Genomic DNA, 18,228 nt, shown 5'->3' with positions numbered 1-18,228 from the left:
GGGGGGAAGCACAGCCAACTGGAATTGCACTGCTTAGTGATATGCCAGAGTGAACATGTAAGTCTTCAGTCGGGATTTAAAGGCTGAGACAGACGGGACATTTCTGACGTCAACTGGTAGACTATTCCGCAGTTTAGATACCCTACAGCTAAAGGCATGACCTACTGAGGTTTTATTGATCACAGGTACCTGTTAAACTGTCAGCCTCTCCCAAAGAGGCTCATGGAAGATAATTAACAAGCACAATTTTTCTCCACATCAGTACTATGTTTGGAATGGTGCTGATGTCCTGTATAAGGGTAAGAGTATTTTTTAAGGCGTCGGTTTGATAGAAAGATCTTCTTGGTGGTCCAGCTGATAACCTTTCAAGGAGATCTTATGAAATACAGCGAATTTGTGTCCTATTTCAGAGTTCTGGTTAAGAAAAAAAGAGTTTGGCCTGGTGATGGACGCTCTTCCTCATTGCTCTGTGACTCTACTTCAGGAAGTATCTAACCCTGGTCTTGGTGGTGGATCCAGCTGATACTCCTTGTGGAAGGATCTGTTTCTCACATTCTTTAAATCTGAAATAACAGAAACAACAGAGTAAAAATAACAATCAACAGGGCAGTTCTCTGTTTGTTGGACAGTGATGTTGCCACCTTACCTTATGTCACTGCTTACTGGAGAACCTTTGTTAACAGTGTGCCACGGTAGAAAGTTTGGCTGCTGACGCACAAATACTTCTTAACAAACCAGGTGAAGGAAACCTCTTTTAAGATTCTACACAAATTCTACCCTGTAAAGCATTTTCTCAGAAAGTCTGAGGACGGGATAGATGAAAATTGTTCTGTTTTTGTAACCTGCACCCAGATGCCGTGCGTCGTCTTTGCTGGCACAGTTTTTACTCCAAAAAGCTGTGGAGAGATGTGCCTAAGTTCATTATTGATAAACTGCGTAAGGATTTTGCTTTGCTTTATGAATATATACCGTTTGGACTCTTACAATTTGATAGAAGCACAGAGAAACAGGCATATATACATCAGTGTATTAATCTTAGCCGAATATCGTATTGTAACAGCGCTGAGGGGAGTAAATGTGTAAATAGTTGGCATTAGTGTTTATGTGTGTGTACATAGTTGTGTGTGGTTTCTGATTGGTTGTCGTCCTATTTATGTTCAGTGTTTGAGAGTGGGATTCTGGGGAGTCCCGGGGGGAACCCCTTAACCATGGGGTGCTACAGGGGGGCTGGGAGTGACCCAGGGGGATTCTGACGTGTTCTGTGTCTTGTACTGTCTGCTCTGAGCGAGCAAACCCCAAAAACCGACCGGGAAAAGAATGTTCTCGGGAGACCGAAGACTTGGGAACTGCTGGCCGCTCTGGAGCAGCTGTAGAGATCATCATCATCATCATCACCACGCCGGCGAGAGGCTTCCCTCGCGACGCCGGTGCGCGGAGAAAGAGGCATTCATTCCCCAACCACCGTCCATCATGCCGGCCTCGGGGGAAACACCGCAGCCAACAGCGCTCCGCCTGCCGCGGTATTCGGGGGCGGAGCCGTGGGAAACCTACGAAGCACAGCTTCGCCTAGCAGCGCGGCACAACGGCAGCACAGCTGGGGCTAGCCTTGGAGGGGAAAGCGCTGACCGTGCCGCTAGACGTGAGAGCGGACCAACAACACCACGAGCTGCCCGCGCTCACGGCTGCCCTGAGACGCCGTTTCGGCCAACACGAAACAGCGGACTATAGTATTATCGCGGGCAGCTCACAGCGAGACGACGCGGCAAAGCAAAGGCGAAGCCCAGGGAGCGCTGGCCGCGGATGTCCAGCTCCTGGCGCGGCGGGCGTACCCGCAATACCCCGCAGCTATGCAAGAAGACTTGGCGCTGCAGGCATTCCTCCGAGCGCTCGCCCCAGAACGCCTGCAGCAGCACGTTAGGCTTTGCTGCCCCGTCCTACGGGAGGCGAAGGAGCCCGCGCATTCTTGCCGCTCCCTGGAGGACGTCACTGATGACGAGGTGGAGGGAGAAGCTGCGCGCCAACGGCCGCCTATTATCTGCTGGCGTTGTCGGAAGCGAGGTCACCAGGCGCGCCACTGCAGAGAGACCGCCCCCGCGGCGCCGTGAGGGGGTGTTTCGCCCTGTGAGTCCGCCCCTTCTTGGGGCGTACCCTCGTTCCCGGTGGTACGCCTGGGGAAACTCCGCTGCCTCCTGCTGCCCTGCCTAATAGAAGGCGGGCCCTGCGAAGCCCTCGTGGACACGGGGTCTACAATCTCGATCGTGCGCACCGGGGTGCTGCCTGGAACGGCACGCCATCCCCCCAAGGGATGGACCGAGGCGTCAGCGAGCCTGCGCACAGTCGCAGGACAGACCGTGGCGATGTGGGGGAAAAGTCGTTTGCGCGTGGCTGTGGGCAACCAGCTGTTGGAGCACGAGTTCTGGCTCTGGCTCGCGGAGATCCGGGATCCGTGCATTGTAGGAATGGATCTCCTGGCCGAGTCGGGGGTGGTGCTGGACCTGGGCAGACGGTCGCTACAGCTGGCAGGTGAGAACATTGCCCTCACTCACACGCGGCGGCGGCGGAAGAACCTCAAAACACGCACCCTCTTCCTCGCCAGTTCGCGAGTGGAGGGGACCGGGACTGCGCACCAAATGGCAGTTGAGGGAGAGCCCGAGGCACACAGCGGGGGCTCCTCTGGCGCAGGGTGTGTCGCGCAGCCCTCGGCTACGACTCGCGAAGCGGTGCAGGTGCTGTGGCAGCGCAGCGGGGCGGAGTTAGAGGAGGGTCAGCGAGAGCAGTTGAGGGAGCTCCTGAATGCCTTCATGGACATCTTCGCAGCCCGGGATGAAGACTGCACCAAGACGGACCCGGTGCGGCACCACATCGAGACAGGTGGCGCGGCCCCCATCCGCCTGCAGCCGCATCGCCTAGCACTGGCGAAGAGGCAGATTGCGGAGGAAAAGGTGAGAGAGATGGCGGCAGCGGGCATCATTGAGCCCTCCAGCAGCCCCTGGTCAGCGCCGGCGGTCCTGGTGCAAAAGAAGGACGGCAGCTGGCGGTTCTGCGTGGATTATCGTCGCCTGAATGCGGTAACCAAACAGGACTCTTACCCCCTGCCACGCATTGACGATGCGTTGGACTGCATCGCGGGGTCACAGTGGTTCAGCTCTCTGGACCTGAGGAGTGGCTACTGGCAAGTCGCTTTGGCGCCGGAGGCCCGGGAGAAGACAGCATTCACTCTGGGGCGGGGCCTCTGGCACTTCACGGTCATGCCTTTTGGCCTGTGTAACGCGGCCGCCACCTTTGAACGGCTGATGGAGCGGGTCCTGTCGGATGTGCCCAGGAGCCGGTGCATCGTCTACCTGGACGACCTGCTGGTGCACGCCTCCTCCTTTGAGTCTGCGCTGGCAAATCTGAAGGAGGTGTTCGCTGCCATCCGTGCGGCCGGGCTGAAACTGCACCCCGCGAAGTGCAACCTCCTCCAGCGGCAGGTGAAATTCCTGGGCCACGTCATGGACGCGAATGGAGTGTCCACGGACCCCGACAAGGTGCGGCAGGTGCGAGACTGGCCAGCCCCAGAGAACGTGTCGGAGTTGCAGAGTTTCCTGGGGCTGGCGTCGTATTATCGCCGCTTTGTGCGTGGTTTTGCAGACATCGCAGCACCACTGCACCGCCTCACGGCTAAGGGCACCCCGTTCGAGTGGACCCCTGAGTGCGCAGCCACCTTTCACCGCCTGAGGGAGGCTCTGACGTCTGCCCCCGTCCTGGCTCTCCCGATTCCTGGGAGGACTTTCATCGTGGACACGGACGCCAGCGATCAAGGCATTGGAGCTGTGTTGTCGCAGGCGGGAGATGGAGGTGACAGGGTGGTCGCATTCTACAGCCGCCGGCTGAGTTGCCCAGAGAAGAACTGCTGTGTCACACGGCGAGAGCTTCTGGCCGTGGTGGCAGGGATTAAACATTTTCGTCCCTACCTCTACGGGACCAGGTTCCTGTTGCGGACTGACCACGCCTCGCTCGCATGGCTCCTGAATTTCAAGGAGCCAGAGGGGCAGATAGCACGGTGGCTGGAGCTGCTGCAGGGGTATGACTTTGAGGTCCAACACCGGCCAGGACGCCTGCACGCCAACGCCGACGCACTTTCTCGGCGCCCTTGCAGTGCAGGCTCGTGCAGGCACTGCGTTCGGCTGGAGGAGCGGCGAGCGACTGCAGAAGAGACCTGCGCTGTGCTGGCGGCAGATGCGGCGAGCGATGGGGGATCCGCTGACGATGCAGAGCTGTTCCGCCAGGCCCAGGAAGCCTATCCAGAGCTGGCGGTGGTGCGGGGCTTCCTGCAGTCGGGGCAGCGCCCACCCTGGACTGCTGTGGCCCCACACGGACCCACCGTCAAGTCGTACTGCTCACAGTGGGACAGCCTTGAGGTGGGGGGGGCTGCTGTATCGGCGTTGGGAGGGGCCAGTGCCCGGCCAAGTCCTGTGGCAGCTCCTCGTCCCCCGTAGCCTCAAGGAAGACGTGTTGCAGCGAGTGCACGGTCCCGCCGGCATTGGGCACTTGGGCGTGGCGAAGACGCTGCACCGGCTGCGCCAGCGGTTTCATTGGGCGGGGTGTTGCCAAGACGTGGAGCTGTTCGTGCACTGCTGCGATGCCTGCACGGCGCGTAAGGGCCCCAGTGACCGGTCTCATGCCCCCCTGCAACGACTTCAGTCAGGCGCCCCAATGGAGCGCGTGGGCGTGGATGTGCTGGGACCCTTTCCCCGCACTGATCGGGGAAACCTCTACGTGCTCGTGACCATGGACTACTTCACCAAGTGGCCCGAGGCGTACGCGGTACCGGACCAGAGTGCTGCGACCACAGCGGAGCGGTTGGTGGAGGAGATGTTCTGCCGTTTTGGGGCACCAGAGGACCTGCACAGTGACCAGGGCAGGAACTTTGAGTCACAAGTCATGAAAGAGGTGTGCGACCGGCTCGGGGTGCGGAAGACGCACACCACGCCCCTTCATCCACAGAGCGACGGGCTGGTGGAGCGTTTCAACCGGACACTCACCACGCAGCTCTCTGTGCTTACCTCCCGACATCAGCGCGACTGGGACAGACACCTGCCCCTGGTCCTGTGGGCGTGCCGCTCTGCTGTTCAGGAGTCCACCGGCTGCACCCCTGCCCTGCTCATGTTCGGACGCGAGCTGAGGACTCTGGTGGACTTGGCTTTCGGCAGCCCGCCGGAGCCCGAGGTGGGGGGTGAAGTGGGTCCGGAGTACCTTCCGTAACTGTGGCGGCGTTTGGAGTCCGCGCACGCTTTTGCCAGGCGCCATCTGACGGAGGCCGGGGGGCGGCAGAAGCGCGCATATGACATGCAGTGTCGTGGGTGCCCACTGGCCCCAGGAGACCGGGTGTGGGTATACAATCCCCGGAAAGCTTGCAGACAGCTGGTTGGGTCCCTGCGTGATTCTGGATCGGCTGTCGGATGTCGTCTACAGGGTGCGGATGGGGCCAGGGTGTCGGCCGGTGGTTCTACACCGTGACAGACTCGCCCCCTACCATCCCAAGGAACCTGCACCGGGGCCTCCCGGAGAGAGTCCACCAGGTCCAGCGGGCTCACCGTCCCCGCACAGACCCAGGAGGGTGCGCAGGTTGCCTCTGCGCCTCAGGGACTTTGTTCTTTTGGGGTCGACAGTCGCCGGGACGGCCGACTGCTAAAGGGGGGCCAATGTAACAGCGCTGAGGGGAGTAAATGTGTAAATAGTTGGCATTAGTGTTTATGTGTGTGTACATAGTTGTGTGTGGTTTCTGATTGGTTGTCGTCCTATTTATGTTCAGTGTTTGAGAGTGGGATTCTGGGGAGTCCCGGGGGGAACCCCTTAACCATAGGGTGCAGCGGGGGGGCTGGGAGTGACCCAGGGGGATTCTGAGGTGTTCTGTGTTTTCTACTGTCTGAAGCGTCTTTGTTAAGACTGCTGTTGGAGACGTACGCTTTCAATAAAGAGCACGGTTCTTTTACCCCATCTGTTGAGCCAGTTTCTAGTAGCTCCATGGGGGGACGCTACAGTATGCACAGGTCCAAATTTGCTAACAAAAAACCTATCTTATGTTTTTCTTGAAGAATTTAAGCAGTATATAAGTACTATTGAGGAGTTTAATAATAAGATGGGAATTAAGACTATAAATTACTGTAATTTTTTTTAAGGCTTTGATGTAATATTCTTGGTTATTCATGGAGTGTCTCATCATTTATTTGTGCATTTATGTGTTACTTATTTATTTTTGTTTACACCTCCCGGCTAAGTTTGACTGTTGGCAATGAATACTCCTGTATTGTCAGTTTAATTAATTAATGATAGTAATAATAGCAATAATAATGATAATAATAATGATAATAATAATAATAAACAGTACAGAGCGCACTGGTCCGCTTACCGTCGCAACAGCGGAATGTCGCGCAATTGATCCTCCGGTGCGGAAGGGGGTGGTGCGGCGCTCGCGGTGTGTCGCGCTCCGTCCGTCTGCGGTGAAGGAGGCGGAGAAAGAAGAAGCAGAAGCAGAAGAAAGTGAAGCGCGTCGAGTGTCGAGTTCGCTTTTTGCCCTGCGGCTCCTGCTGCCTTTCGTGTCTCTCTTCGTCACGTCTCTTCTCTTCCCTCCCGTTAACTCCCCCTCCCCCTCCCCCTCCCCCGCCGTGGCTCCCTGCTTCTCACCACTTTGACTTTGACATCTGGTGACACCGGCACGGCGGCGAACAGGTGAAATCTGTGCATAGAGGTGAACCAGCCTGCAGCCTGGTGAGGTGTGTGTCACTCAGTCTTAGTCTGGTCTCTCTATTTACTTTTCCATGATCTCTCTTTATTTAATCCGTCTCTAGTCTAATCCAACGTCTCTTCTTGTTATTGCAGCTTTATAATATTGATCCGTTAGGCTTAGCCTCCTCCTGCCCGGCTTATTATTGATTGATCGCTCCGTTATGATCATTTCTAGTTTTGTGTCAATTTAAAGTGTCACTTTTGTTCCGATCAACCAACCTGCGCTGCAGTAATTTAAAAAAAAAGAGTTTCTTCCCTTAGGCTGCAGTTGTGTGACGGATTCATGCGTCTCTCTTCCTACTTTTATATTTACATTTATGTTTATTCGTTCATCTGACACTTTTCTCCAAAGTGATTTACAGTGATTTACCCCTTTATACAGCGGGGTAATTTTACTGGAGCAATTTAGGGTAAGTACTTTACTACAGCTGCAGGTGGGATTCGAACCCGTGACCTCTAGATCCAAAGGCAGCAGCTCTCGGCACTACCAGCTGTCCGCAGTTTTACACTGTTTACCGCTGTCCCCTTTACAGGAGTGTGTGTCCTTCCAAGGCTGCCCTGGCACGTTCCTGGGTTCAGAGCTCTTGTTGTGGGACTCGAAGCATCACCCTTCGGGTCACCGGTCCGCGTGCTTTACTGGCACACGACCGACCGCCAGCCGCTCAGCTGAGGAACCGCTCTCTCTTCGTGGGTTTCGTGTGACCGTGAATGTCCCTCGTGTGTCCGCCACAGGTCATGCTGCCAGACAAAGACGGGCCGAGCCAGGGGGGTGGGGGTACGGCCGACCCGGGGGGGTCCGAGGATCCGGCGGTGTCGCTCTTCAGGGAGTACCTGCGGCTGCGGACCGTGCACCCTGAGCCCGACTACGGTGAGGCCCGGGAGGGGGCCGTGGCTCTGTCTGCGTGTCCCGTCCCTCCCCCCGCCCCGTCTCTGCTGTCCTGCCGATTGTTTGCTGCAGATCGGGGTTCAGAGTTCAGTCCTGGATGAGCCGTGACGGCGGTTTCATGGCTTACACATTGTAAGGCAGGTTGACCTTTGTCCCGTGATAAAGTCCCATCCCCCTGCACAGTGGGCACTGGACTAAAGATAACTGGACAACTGGGGAGGGCCAACACCCAGTGTGGAGCTGATGTTTCAGGACCTTCGTGGCCTGTGTCCGTTTATTCGGAGACATGTCCTTCCTCTCAATGAGAGCTGTCATGTTCAGACACCTACAATACGGAGCCTGTGGAGGAGCACACGTTGAGTTGTGTGTTCCTCTTCACACACACACACACACACACACGGTCAACCTGTGTCCCCTTCTCCTCAGTCTCTTACATCTATTCATTTAGCTGACGCTTTTCTCCAAAGCAACTTACAATGTTAACATTACAATTATTTACCCATTTATACAGCTGGGTAATTTTAGTGGAGCAGTTTAGGGTAAGTATCTTGCTCAAGGGTACTACAGCTGGAGGTGGGGATTAAACCTGCTCTATGGATGCAAAGGCAGTAGCTCTAACCGCTACACTACCGGCTCTCCCACCTTTACCACCGAGCGGCGCAGCAATGCAGCCGTCCACTAGTGCGTGCTGGGTGTCTGGGCCCTGACCTTTGACCCGGTGATCCGCTTCCAGGTGCTGCCCTCCGGTTCCTGGACCGCATGGCGCTGGAGCTGAAGCTGCCGGCGAAGAAGGTGGAGGTACTGAACTGGAGCCGTGACCCTCCAGCCTCCAGTGCGGTGTCATGCGCACCGACACGGCGCTTCGTGCCTCCTTCCCTCTTCCTCATCTCCTCGTTCTCCCTCAGGTGTGTCCAGGCAGGGTGGTGCTCATCATGACGTGGCTTGGTTCCAAGCCTTCACTGAAGTCCATCGTGCTCAACTCTCATGTGGACGTGGTGCCCGTCTACCAGGTGTCTACCCGTCCGTCTCTCGGAAACCTCCGGCCTTTGTGCCGTGCTCTGAAGCCGTTGCGTGTCGTAACGTAGGGACATGTTGAGGGAAGTGCTGTAGGAAGCTGAGGAGGCAAAGAAAAGCCTTACCTGTCAGTTGAAAAGTTGACAAAAGACTTCTCTTGGGAAAGGCAAAGATCGCGGTGAAAGCCTCCGCGTCTCTTGGTTCACTGCTCAACGTCGAGCTCGACACTGGGTTCGTGGCCCTTGCTCCTGTAGCCGGGGTGCCACGATGCCTGATCAGCTGCTCTCTCGTATTCCCCCCTCAAAAGGAGGGGGCACGTATGGAGCCCCTGTGGCAGAGGAACGCGTGTTTTGTGTTGCTCCTGTAACGGGCCGTTCCGAAGACTCTGCTTCGTGGCGCCGCGCCGTGTGGGCAGACCTTCAGGACAGACATGGGAAGCCTATGTTTGCGCCGCTTCCAAGTCCCCTGTGCTCTTTCGCTGTGCCCAGGAACACTGGAAGTACGACGCCTTCGCCGCTGTTAAAGACGACGAAGGGAATATCTATGGCAGGGGGGCCCAGGACATGAAGTGCGTCACCATCCAGTGAGTGTGACCTGGGTCCCGGGAGAAGGATGCCACCGAAGCTCCGCCTTTGACCCCGGCCCCGCTCTCCGCTCTGCTCCTGCAGGTACATTGAAGCTGTCCGCAGGCTGAGGGCGCGGGGGACGACTCTGCCTCGAACCGTCCACTTCCTCTTTGTTCCAGGTAAAGCTCAGTGTGTCCATGAAACGTGCGTGTCTAGTTCAGCCCGCAGTGTGTTCTTCACACCCTCGCTGTTTATTGCAAGTCACTTCGTGGGGCTGCAAGAGTCATGAGTGTGAAGGAGAATTCCTTACGTATCTTTTCTTATAAGAAAGCCTCCGATGGGGTGAGTCACACCTGGGAACCGGTGCCCCTGTAACCAGACATCAGCTGTGTGTGCGTGCGTGTACGTGTGCGTGTGCGTGCGTGTGCGTGTGCGTGTGTGTGTCACCTGTCTCCCAGAGCAGCTCTCACTCCAGGCTTCTTCTCTCTTCTAGACGAGGAGGTCGGAGGTCACGCAGGCATGGAGATGTTTGTGAAACACCCCGAGTTCACAAAGCTCAACATTGGCTTTGCACTCGATGAAGGTGACAGACGCCCCGCCCCGCTCCTCCTCCTCCTCCTCCCCCCATCCCCCCCAGTCATGGTCATGGTCGTGGTCGTGGTCGTGGTCCTTGTCCTCATTGCAGTTACAGCTGATGAGCAAATGCTTTTCACCAGAGGGCTGCGTCACTCGCACCTGGAGTCGTTTACGGAGGGCGCAGTTTCAGCGACGTGCTTCCCAGTTGGATGTTGCTGGACCACATGACACTGGAACCTGGATCATTCCGTTCACATGTGATGTGTTGCTCTGTGCGTGTGTGTCCTTGCAGGTCTGGCGAACCCCGGCGAGTCCTACACTGTGTTTTATGGCGAGAGGAACCCCTGGTGTGAGTTGGCGAAGCCACCCGTTCCTTTGTTGCACCTTTTGGCCGCCGTCCTGGTGACCACAGGGTCCCATGTGCTCAAACTTGTGGAAGCACACTTATAGACAGAAAGACAAAAGGTAGCGATGCTGAAGGAAAGTGTACACACGCACACACGCACATGCGCGCACACACACCAGTGCGGTGGTGGAAGTGATGGAGCAAGCGCCGAACGACTAGTCCTGCTCAGGCCCGTCCAGAACCCTGAAGCTGGGCTGGACCCACCGACAGCCTTCGGTGGGACAGAGTGTCAAACAGAGCAAGAGTCCAGGTGGCAACATAAAGTCTGCCGATACTGACTTTCCCACTTTAGAGTGCAGCTCTTCATTAGCAATAACATGCAGTAATGACAATGAAGATGATGAGGAGGATGATGGGGTGATGGTAATACAAAAGTGCTCTAATGGCAGGAAGTCGGTCGCTAGTCGTCTTGAGGTGTAGCTCACATCAGCATCTTCCTCGCGGTGCTGCGTCTTTGCTCCCGCTGATGGGGCGCCGTCTCTCCACCAGGGATCACTGTGAAGTGCCCCGGGGACCCAGGCCACGGGTCTCGCTTTGTGGAGAACACGGCGGCGGAGAAACTGGTGAGTGTAGCAGGGGGCGGAGCTTATCCTCGGGAGCGGCTCTACGACGGAGGATCTGTTCAGCTCGTAGCTCTCGTGGTCTCATGGCGTGTCATGGTCTCCAGCGCAGGGTCATCAACGCCTTCCTGGACTTCCGAGAGTCGGAGAGAAAGCGGTGAGTGGACGGGGGCGGAGCAGCGGAGAGGGGGTCGGCACAGTGAGACTCGAAGACCCCCTGAGTGCTGAGACCCTCCTCTCCCTCTGCAGCCTGAACACGGGCGAGTGCTTCACCCTCGGTGACGTCACAACCGTGAACATGACGAAGGTGAACGGGGGCGTGGCCTACAATGTGGTCCCTGCCCACATGGACGTGAGCTTCGACATGCGGATCCCGCCCACCGTCGACCTGCAGGTAACCGCACGTTCCTCGCATAGAGAGCGGCTCCTCAGCGCCCCCCCTTCTCTTTGTGAGTTCTTTACTGCCACCTGTTGCCTTGACGGGTGAATTTTGGAAAGTGGAGCAGTGAAGAAAAGGCCGTTAAAAGTTTAAATGGAATGGAAAATACTTCAGATGTTTCTAGTTCGACGGTCTGTGTACACATTTATGAGTAAACACTGGCTTGTTGAACTGTGTGTGTCTCTGCCTGTGTCTCAGGACTTTGAGGAGAGGATCAAGCGGTGGTGCAGAGAGGCAGGAGAGGATGTCACCTACCAGTTTGCCCAGGTGAGTTGTGCGGCTGTGCCCCTCGCTGTGCCCCTCGCTGTGCCCCTCCCTAACCCCCCCACTGATCTCCTGCTCTCGCCACCCCCAGAAACACATGGATCAGGAAGTGACCTCGACAGCAGACAGCAACCCCTGGTGGAGCGCCTTCAGTACTGCGTGCAGGACCATGTGAGCAGCGCCACGTTCGTCCTTGTAGGGGATGGGGTCGTCTCGCGGCGACTTTGCGCTCAAGTGTTTCCTTCCTTCTGCAGGAACATGAATTTGAAGACAGAGATCTTCCCGGCTGCCACTGACAGCCGCTTCTTCCGGGCGGTGAGTGTTGCTCTCAAACCGGGGCTCCGCCCGGTTCCGCCGCACTGCGCCACGACACACGTTCGGGTTGATCCCAGCCGGTGAGAGTGGCGACAAGCCGTAGGGCCGTGAGGTAGGCGAGCACCTTTGAAGGACCGTGTGTCTCTCCCCCCACCCCCTGTCTCTCCCAGGTGGGCCTGCCTGCTATTGGCTTCTCCCCGATGAACAACACACCCATTCTGCTGCATGACCACAACGAGTTCCTCAACGAGCGTGTCTTTCTCCGTGGCATAGACGTGTACGAATGCCTGGTTCCCGCGCTGGCCAGTGTGGCGCCTGGTCCGGGGGAGGCCTAGGACACGCCTGCAGCCCCCCTCTCCCTTTCCCTCACTCTCTAACTCACTCACTCACTCACTCACTCTCTCAAGCTCTAGCTCTGATTAAACGGTGCTTCACTGGAGTGATTAGAAAGTCTTGTTCTGCTGTTTTACTTCTTTAACACGTAAGATCTAATACATGTCACAGCACTGCACTGGATCACTGAGTCGGCAGCTCTTGGCCACCGTGATGTTGCCGGCTCGAAAGTTGCAGACAGTCTTCTGGTCCCTGTAGTATCGTAAGGTGAGGAGCCGCTCTACTCTGCTCCTGCCCATGATCGGTGTCAGTGCTCTCTCTCTCTCTCTCTCTCTCTCTCTCTCTCTCTCTCTCTCTCTCTCTCTCTCTCTCTCTCTCTCTCTCTCTCTCTCTCTCTCTCCGTCTCTCACACACACCAAAGATGCCGAAAGCCAGTGTCACCGGAGCCCTTGTTGCTTTCAGCTCTGCATGTTACTGCACGGTGATTTTAAACACTTGTTTTTGAACAAATGACTTGAAAAGGACTCTTGATTGTGTAGCTCTGTCCACCTGATGTGAATAAACACTCTTGTTCCTGCTGCATGTTTCCCCAGTGTCTTCAGTAGGAGAGTTTTTTGTGTGTGTGTGGGGATGCGCTTTCTGGGGGGGGGGGGGTCTTTCTCAATACTCTTGTAACCAGTAGTTCCCATATATCTCCTCTACTTGTTTCTCCGCACTGGTTTCCTACAGCTGCTCGGATCAGATTCAAGACCCTGGCTATCGCCTACAAATGTATCAGTAGAACTGCTCCCAGGTATCTACAGGACTTGATCAACTGCTACACCCAACCGGACCCCTTCGCTCATCTACTTCTGGTCGCTTGCTGGTCCCGCACAGAAAAAGCAAAGCGCGGAGGTTCTCGGTTCCGGCTCCGTTGCTGTGGAACGACCTCCCCCTCTCCCTCAGAACTGCTGAATCTCTGCCTACATTCAAGAAGGGTCTGAAAACTCCCCTTTTCCGGATTCACTTCCCACATGATCTCTCCAGCTCATATATGGCGTGAAGGTTCACGCACCGCACGTAACTTCACGATCGTCCCCAGATAACCTTTTACGCAGCCGCTACTCCTGTATTGTATGTTAATGTTTGTGTATCTCAAAAAAAAAAAAAAAAAATGTTGTAGGAAGGTGATCGGGGCCGGTCCGTCCCGACCCGAGTTTTGTGCACCTACATGATGATCAGATCATGCATCAGGTGGAAAGAAGCAAACTGGGTTTACTTAAGAATGGCGGCTGCAGCCGTGTCTCTTTCTCCTAATGTGATGCGCAAATTTGTATTTTTGTTGAGATGCACGTCGCTTTGGAGAAAAGTGTCTGATAAATGAATACATGTAAATGTAGTGCAGAACCTCAGGGGCTCGCGGAGAGAAGCTGGGCGGCGGGGGGCTGCTGCAGTTTCATTGATGAGAGAAATGAAAAAAGGACATTTTCCAAAGGGGGGGGGGATGATGAGTACACGGCTCTCAGGCTCAGTGATGGTGGAGCTTCACGCGCCTCCCCCGCGGCCCATGCCATGGCCACCGCGAGACGCACTTCCGCCACGGGTTGCTGTTGCCATGGAGACTCGCAGCGGGCGCCGCCGCCGCGGAGTTGACGCCGATCCCACTTTGCGAAGGTTTGAGCTCCTGTGTTTCTCGGCTGTGAGGAGTGTGTGTCCACCGGTGTGTGTGAGCCCCACCCCTCACCTCGCCTCTCGCGCACAACAAACCCCTGAGGGGGGTGTCCTCCTATTACTGTCGCGTGCGCAGCGCAAACGCACGAAACTGGGGGCCGATAAGAAGAGCACGTGAAATATGAGATGATTATGAATTATGTAAATGGAGGGCCAGCAGGGAGCGCGGTGCTGGCAGCTTCTGTTCTGCCTTGTTGTACCCAGCGGACACGGGTTCGAATCCCAGCTCCCGCTCTGGCACCGCGCCGAATGAAAGGGTAAAATCGGTGTAAAGGGTGCAGTGCCACACTGACGGTCCTGGTCCAGTGTCCGTGATCATGGAGAGCGGAGAACAGACGAGAACGTGCCGCGAGACACAGGCTCTGAGGGGGGTGGGTAGGGGGAGGGAGCGAGGGGGACAGTATCCGTATCTACGGCCGCATCGGCGCATCATCAGCGCATCCCGCGCGCGCAGCCGCCGCGCTCTCGGACCGCGTTCCCTCCGTCTCCAGCAGCAGCGTCACACACTCGACGTGTCGTGCGCGCCGCCGATGGAAGATGGCGATGATGTCGGGCACGTTCACCGCCGCGCTGCTCCTGCTGCTGCCGAGCGCGAGCTGGCCGCCGGCGCGCGCTCTCAGCTTCCCGCAGCAGTACACGTGAGTAGCGCGCCTGGCCGCGCGCGCGTATCTGGTCGCGTATCTGGTCGCGTATCTCGTCGCGTCTCTGTGTGTGTGTGTGTGTGTGTGTGTGTGTGTCCGTGTTCGTCCCCGTCCGCCTTAAGCGCGATCCGGAGTGCCACACGTGCTGAAGCGGAGGGCTCGCGCTGCTCCACACAGCCGTCCGCGCCGGTGCGTCACGTTTCGCGTCTCCGTCCCAAAATGTGTGTTAGTGCGCGCTGGGCGGGCGGAAAAAGCACACACACGTGTATGGTGAGATGTGCTGATGATGACGACAATAACAATAATAATAATAATAATAATAATAATAATAAATAGAAAATCATTGTTTAGTAACATTTAATACACAATCCTCTGTGTGTGTGTGTGTGTGTGTGTGTGTGTGTGTGTGTGCGCGCGCGCGCGCCATCTGTTTCATGCAGTGCCACAAGGCTATAGGGACCCGGGTAGACTCTACCGTAGAGCTGCCCAGGGACCCCCCATGCCGTGGTCCCAGTGGGGGGGCGGCAGGTCCGTAGAGTCCGGGTTCAAGCGCCTTGTGAGGGCGGCGGGAGAGAAGGTCGCATCCCTCGGAGCTCCTGCAGGAGGAGCTGAGCCGTGGTGCGGAGAAGCCGGTGCAGGGGGGAGGTTTGGGGAGAAGGTGCAGGGAGGTGTGATGCGGCACCGCTGGAGAGACGCCGGACAGACCGGCCGACAGACATCACGTGTCCATCGCGAGGAGCTCTGCGCGCTGGACGCGGTGGGCGGCCGTACGGCCTTCCGGTTGTCCGCGGGGCCAGAGGGTGCAGCTGTCAAGAGGGATCCTCGTGGGAAATTCTCCGGAAGGATCTGCAGGGGGTTGGTACCTTCAGACAATGTGCTGCAAGGTATGGCCAGAAACCCAAGAAGAGGATGTCTCTGAGAGGACATCTGACACCTGACACCTCGTTGAACACGAGAGAACTGGAAGCGGGAAGGGAGATGGAGGTATGGAGACGCGGGCGTCATCGGCGCAAGGCTGACAGGTGAAGCCTAGAGAGGCGATGAGCGAGGGCTTCCCGGGCCAAGAGGTGCCAGCTGGAAAGCCACACCTGGAGATGCCCAAAGGTCACCGGTGAAGGGTTCTGGTTTCCAGCGTGAAGGACGCACGCTCCAGGCGGAGCTCAGGAGATGGTGCTGGAGAGCCGAACACTGAGGCGCGTTTCCCTCGGTGAGCTCGCAGATGGAAGAGCCTCCTCGTGGCCTGGTGGGCCTTTCCAGATTGTCATCATCTCAGCGAACTGCTGTGTGTGTGTGTGTGTGTGTGTGTGTGTGTGTGGTCTTCCCATCTGGTGTTCCTTCACATCAGTGCACTCACCGCTGCACACACACGCTGGGGATGACTGTACTGCAAAGAGAGGTAAACAGACACCGAGGGGCACACAGTGATGTGTGTGACTCACTGCTATGCAGGCACACGCTCGTGTGCACGATGTGTGTTTTATACACGTATGAATCACCAGAGCGACCGTGTGCTCAGGGCTTCAGGAAGAACCTCCATCATCACTTTTCACTTTTACTCTTCTCCCTTTTTGGGATGTGAACCAGCAACGTGGTTGTGTCTGTAGTCCTCTGTGTGTGTGTGTGTCTAAAGCTCTTTGCCAGTTGGGGACACACTTTGTTTACTCTGTGGAGAGGAGTGTGTGCGAAACAATGAGTGTCAGTGTAGCTGCTTCGTGACGGTTTGCAAGGATATGAGAAAAGGTGTCCGAGTGTCCATGAACACATGAATTAATGTCAACGTTGTGCATCACACACACACACACACACACACACTCACAGTGGCCACTTCCTTGCTCCACATTAGTGCAGGTTGCTTTGTGCTCTTGCTGTGCCTCTCGCACCCGGGCCACTCGCTCACCCTGCGTCTCTCCCCCCCCACCCCACCCACAGCATGATGTACTGGGCCAGACGCATCGAGCAGGAACTGGACCGGGTCCTGCAGCACGCCAGCGCCCAGCAGCTGCGGGGGGTGAGTGCGCTGTTTTTGTGGGGTGCACAGCTGGACACCCGTGTGTGTAATACCGTAGTGCACCGTGCTGTTCTCAAAGTGTAGTAAACGCGGTAAAAGAAGCTCCAAGGACCTCAGACTTGGGGCCTAGTGTGAGTACAGCATGTTTCTCTGTGCGTGCGTGCGTGTGGTGTGTGCGCGTGTGTGTACTGAAGCAGATGGTGGGCAGTGTGAGGCGCCACTGTTGTGGTCAGAACGCGGTTTGAGCCATGTGGCAGCACGTTTGTTTACCGCGGAGCCGAGACACACTCCGTCCAGTTGGCTAGAGCATCTGACAGCGCTGAGCTGTGAGGCAGTCGGTGCGTGTGTACCGTGTGTGTACCGTGTGTGTGCGTGCGCTGCAGTGCAGTGCAATGCAATGCAGTGCTGTGTGCGTGTGCGTGTGCGTGTGCGTGAGACCGGAGAGTAAACATTAAGTGTAGATCTGACTTGTGTAATGTTTGCACTTGTTCATTAACGCTGATGATTAATATTATGATGATGATGATGATGATGATTATGGTTATGACGAACGTTACGATAAGGTGCTGCTGGAACGGCGCTGTGATGCTCACCGGTGTCTTTTCTACTTTTACTCCATTTGCATGCACTGAAAGGGCAACGCCCACTCGCGACTAATTATGGCCCGTTAATTGCGATGCAGCTCGGTGACGAAGCCACGAGGCTCCCAGCGCAGCGCAGTGTCGCAGGGCTTTGCTCCTCTATCTGCTTTCGGACCGGACCGGACCGGTCTGAACCGGGCTATATACCGACCGGCCCGGACCGGACCGGACCCTCGGCAGGTACTTGCGAGGTGTTGCGTCGCAGCTGTTTTGGTCCTATGCCACGGCTCAGTATTTCGGCCAGACTGTTGGCCAGCATGGCCCCTGGCCCCGCCTTCCTGCCCAAAGTCCCGCCTTCCTGCCCAAAGTCCCGCCTTCCTGCCCACTGTCCCGCCTTCCTATCCAGCTTCCCGCCTTCCTGCCCTGCACAGCTGCTATTTATAGTGCTGCTCTCACTGGGAGGAATATGCAGCTTTTTCTGGCAGCAGATGACGCAGGAAGTGCAAGTGCTGTGAGGCAGAGAAGCCACCAGGGGGAGCGAGAACTCCACTTGTGTCCTGTATTGTCCTGTAGTGTCCTGTAATGACTGAGTGAACCAGTGAATGAATGAATGAGTGAATGAGTGAGTGAGTGAAGGAAGTGGCGCTTGTGTAAAGTTTGCTGTTCTCTTACTTTATCCCTGGGGTACAACTGCTTTCATACAATAATTTGAATCTGTAAAAATTTTACTGTGAGCCTCAGCAGGACGATTTGCAGCACTTGAGATGTTCAGCAAGTCCCTGAGATGCGTAAGATTTGTGACGGAAGTAAAAAAAAATGAGCGCGCACACACACACACACACACACACACACACACACACACACACTTTCAGAACCGCGTGTCCCATACGGGGTCGCGGGGAACCGGAGCCTACCCGGTAACACAGGGCGTAAGGCCGGAGGGGGAGGGGACACACCCAGGACGGGACGCCGGTCCGCCGCAAGGCACCCCAAGCGGGACTCGAACCCCAGACCCACCGGAGAGCAGGACTGTGGTTCAACCCACTGCGCCACCGCACCCCCTGAGCACACACAATACTGTCAAAATTTGTTCAGTAAATTTGTTCCTCAAAAGTATTTGACCTTCTGCTGTGGGCGGTACCCCTGAGCAAAGCGTTTACC

General features: G+C 56.4%; 2 protein-coding genes across 9 annotated transcripts in view; both read left to right on the top strand.

Moving 5' to 3' along the window:
* The first annotated feature begins 6,502 nt into the window (after positions 1–6,502).
* LOC108933832 (aminoacylase-1-like) lies at positions 6,503–12,465 on the top strand. Of its 3 annotated transcripts, XM_018751182.2 has the most exons (15): positions 6,503–6,755; positions 7,501–7,636; positions 8,388–8,452; positions 8,560–8,664; positions 9,157–9,251; positions 9,337–9,413; positions 9,728–9,817; positions 10,103–10,159; positions 10,706–10,779; positions 10,884–10,933; positions 11,026–11,170; positions 11,414–11,482; positions 11,571–11,650; positions 11,734–11,794; positions 11,965–12,465. In XM_018751182.2, exons 2-15 carry the CDS (start codon positions 7,504–7,506, stop codon positions 12,127–12,129), a joined length of 1,266 nt encoding a protein of 421 aa, XP_018606698.2. In that variant the 5' UTR covers positions 6,503–6,755; positions 7,501–7,503; the 3' UTR covers positions 12,130–12,465. The 3 variants fall into 3 exon arrangements, with proteins under 3 accessions (XP_018606698.2, XP_018606699.2, XP_018606700.2); XM_018751183.2 differs by lacking the exons at positions 8,560–8,664; positions 9,157–9,251 and having other exon boundaries at positions 8,388–8,559; XM_018751184.2 differs by lacking the exons at positions 6,503–6,755; positions 7,501–7,636; positions 8,560–8,664 and having other exon boundaries at positions 8,430–8,559.
* Positions 12,466–13,698: 1,233 nt separating this feature from the next.
* Positions 13,699–18,228, top strand: part of LOC108933831 (voltage-dependent calcium channel subunit alpha-2/delta-2-like) — a 32,688-nt gene continuing 28,158 nt past the window's right edge. For 3 of the 6 annotated variants that reach the window (XR_001966088.1, XM_018751180.2, XM_018751178.2), the window contains exons 1-2: positions 13,699–13,780; positions 16,408–16,486. Coding sequence is in view for 5 of the 6 variants with exons in the window: in XM_018751180.2 (XP_018606696.1) it covers positions 13,722–13,780; positions 16,408–16,486 (138 nt within the window). In the remaining variant the exon portion in view is untranslated. Of the gene's footprint in view, positions 13,781–14,193; positions 14,476–15,615; positions 15,686–16,407; positions 16,487–18,228 lie in introns of those variants that run through there. The other 3 variants (XM_029252087.1, XM_029252089.1, XM_029252088.1) reach the window with 3 other exon arrangements.

Source organism: Scleropages formosus, chromosome 5, assembly GCF_900964775.1.
Source record: "Scleropages formosus chromosome 5, fSclFor1.1, whole genome shotgun sequence".
Lineage (NCBI taxonomy): Eukaryota > Metazoa > Chordata > Actinopteri > Osteoglossiformes > Osteoglossidae > Scleropages > Scleropages formosus.
Note: the sequence above shows the minus strand (reverse complement) of the source record. Positions and strands in the feature narration are given on the sequence as shown.

Coding starts and splice junctions, on each gene's coding strand:
- LOC108933832 (XM_018751182.2), top strand. CDS start 7,504: ATGCTGCCAGACAAAGACGGGCCGAGCCAGGGGGGTGGGGGTACGGCC. Junction 7,637..8,387: donor GCACCCTGAGCCCGACTACG/GTGAGGCCCGGG, acceptor ATCCGCTTCCAG/GTGCTGCCCTCCGGTTCCTG. Junction 10,160..10,705: donor TGGCGAGAGGAACCCCTGGT/GTGAGTTGGCGA, acceptor TCTCTCCACCAG/GGATCACTGTGAAGTGCCCC.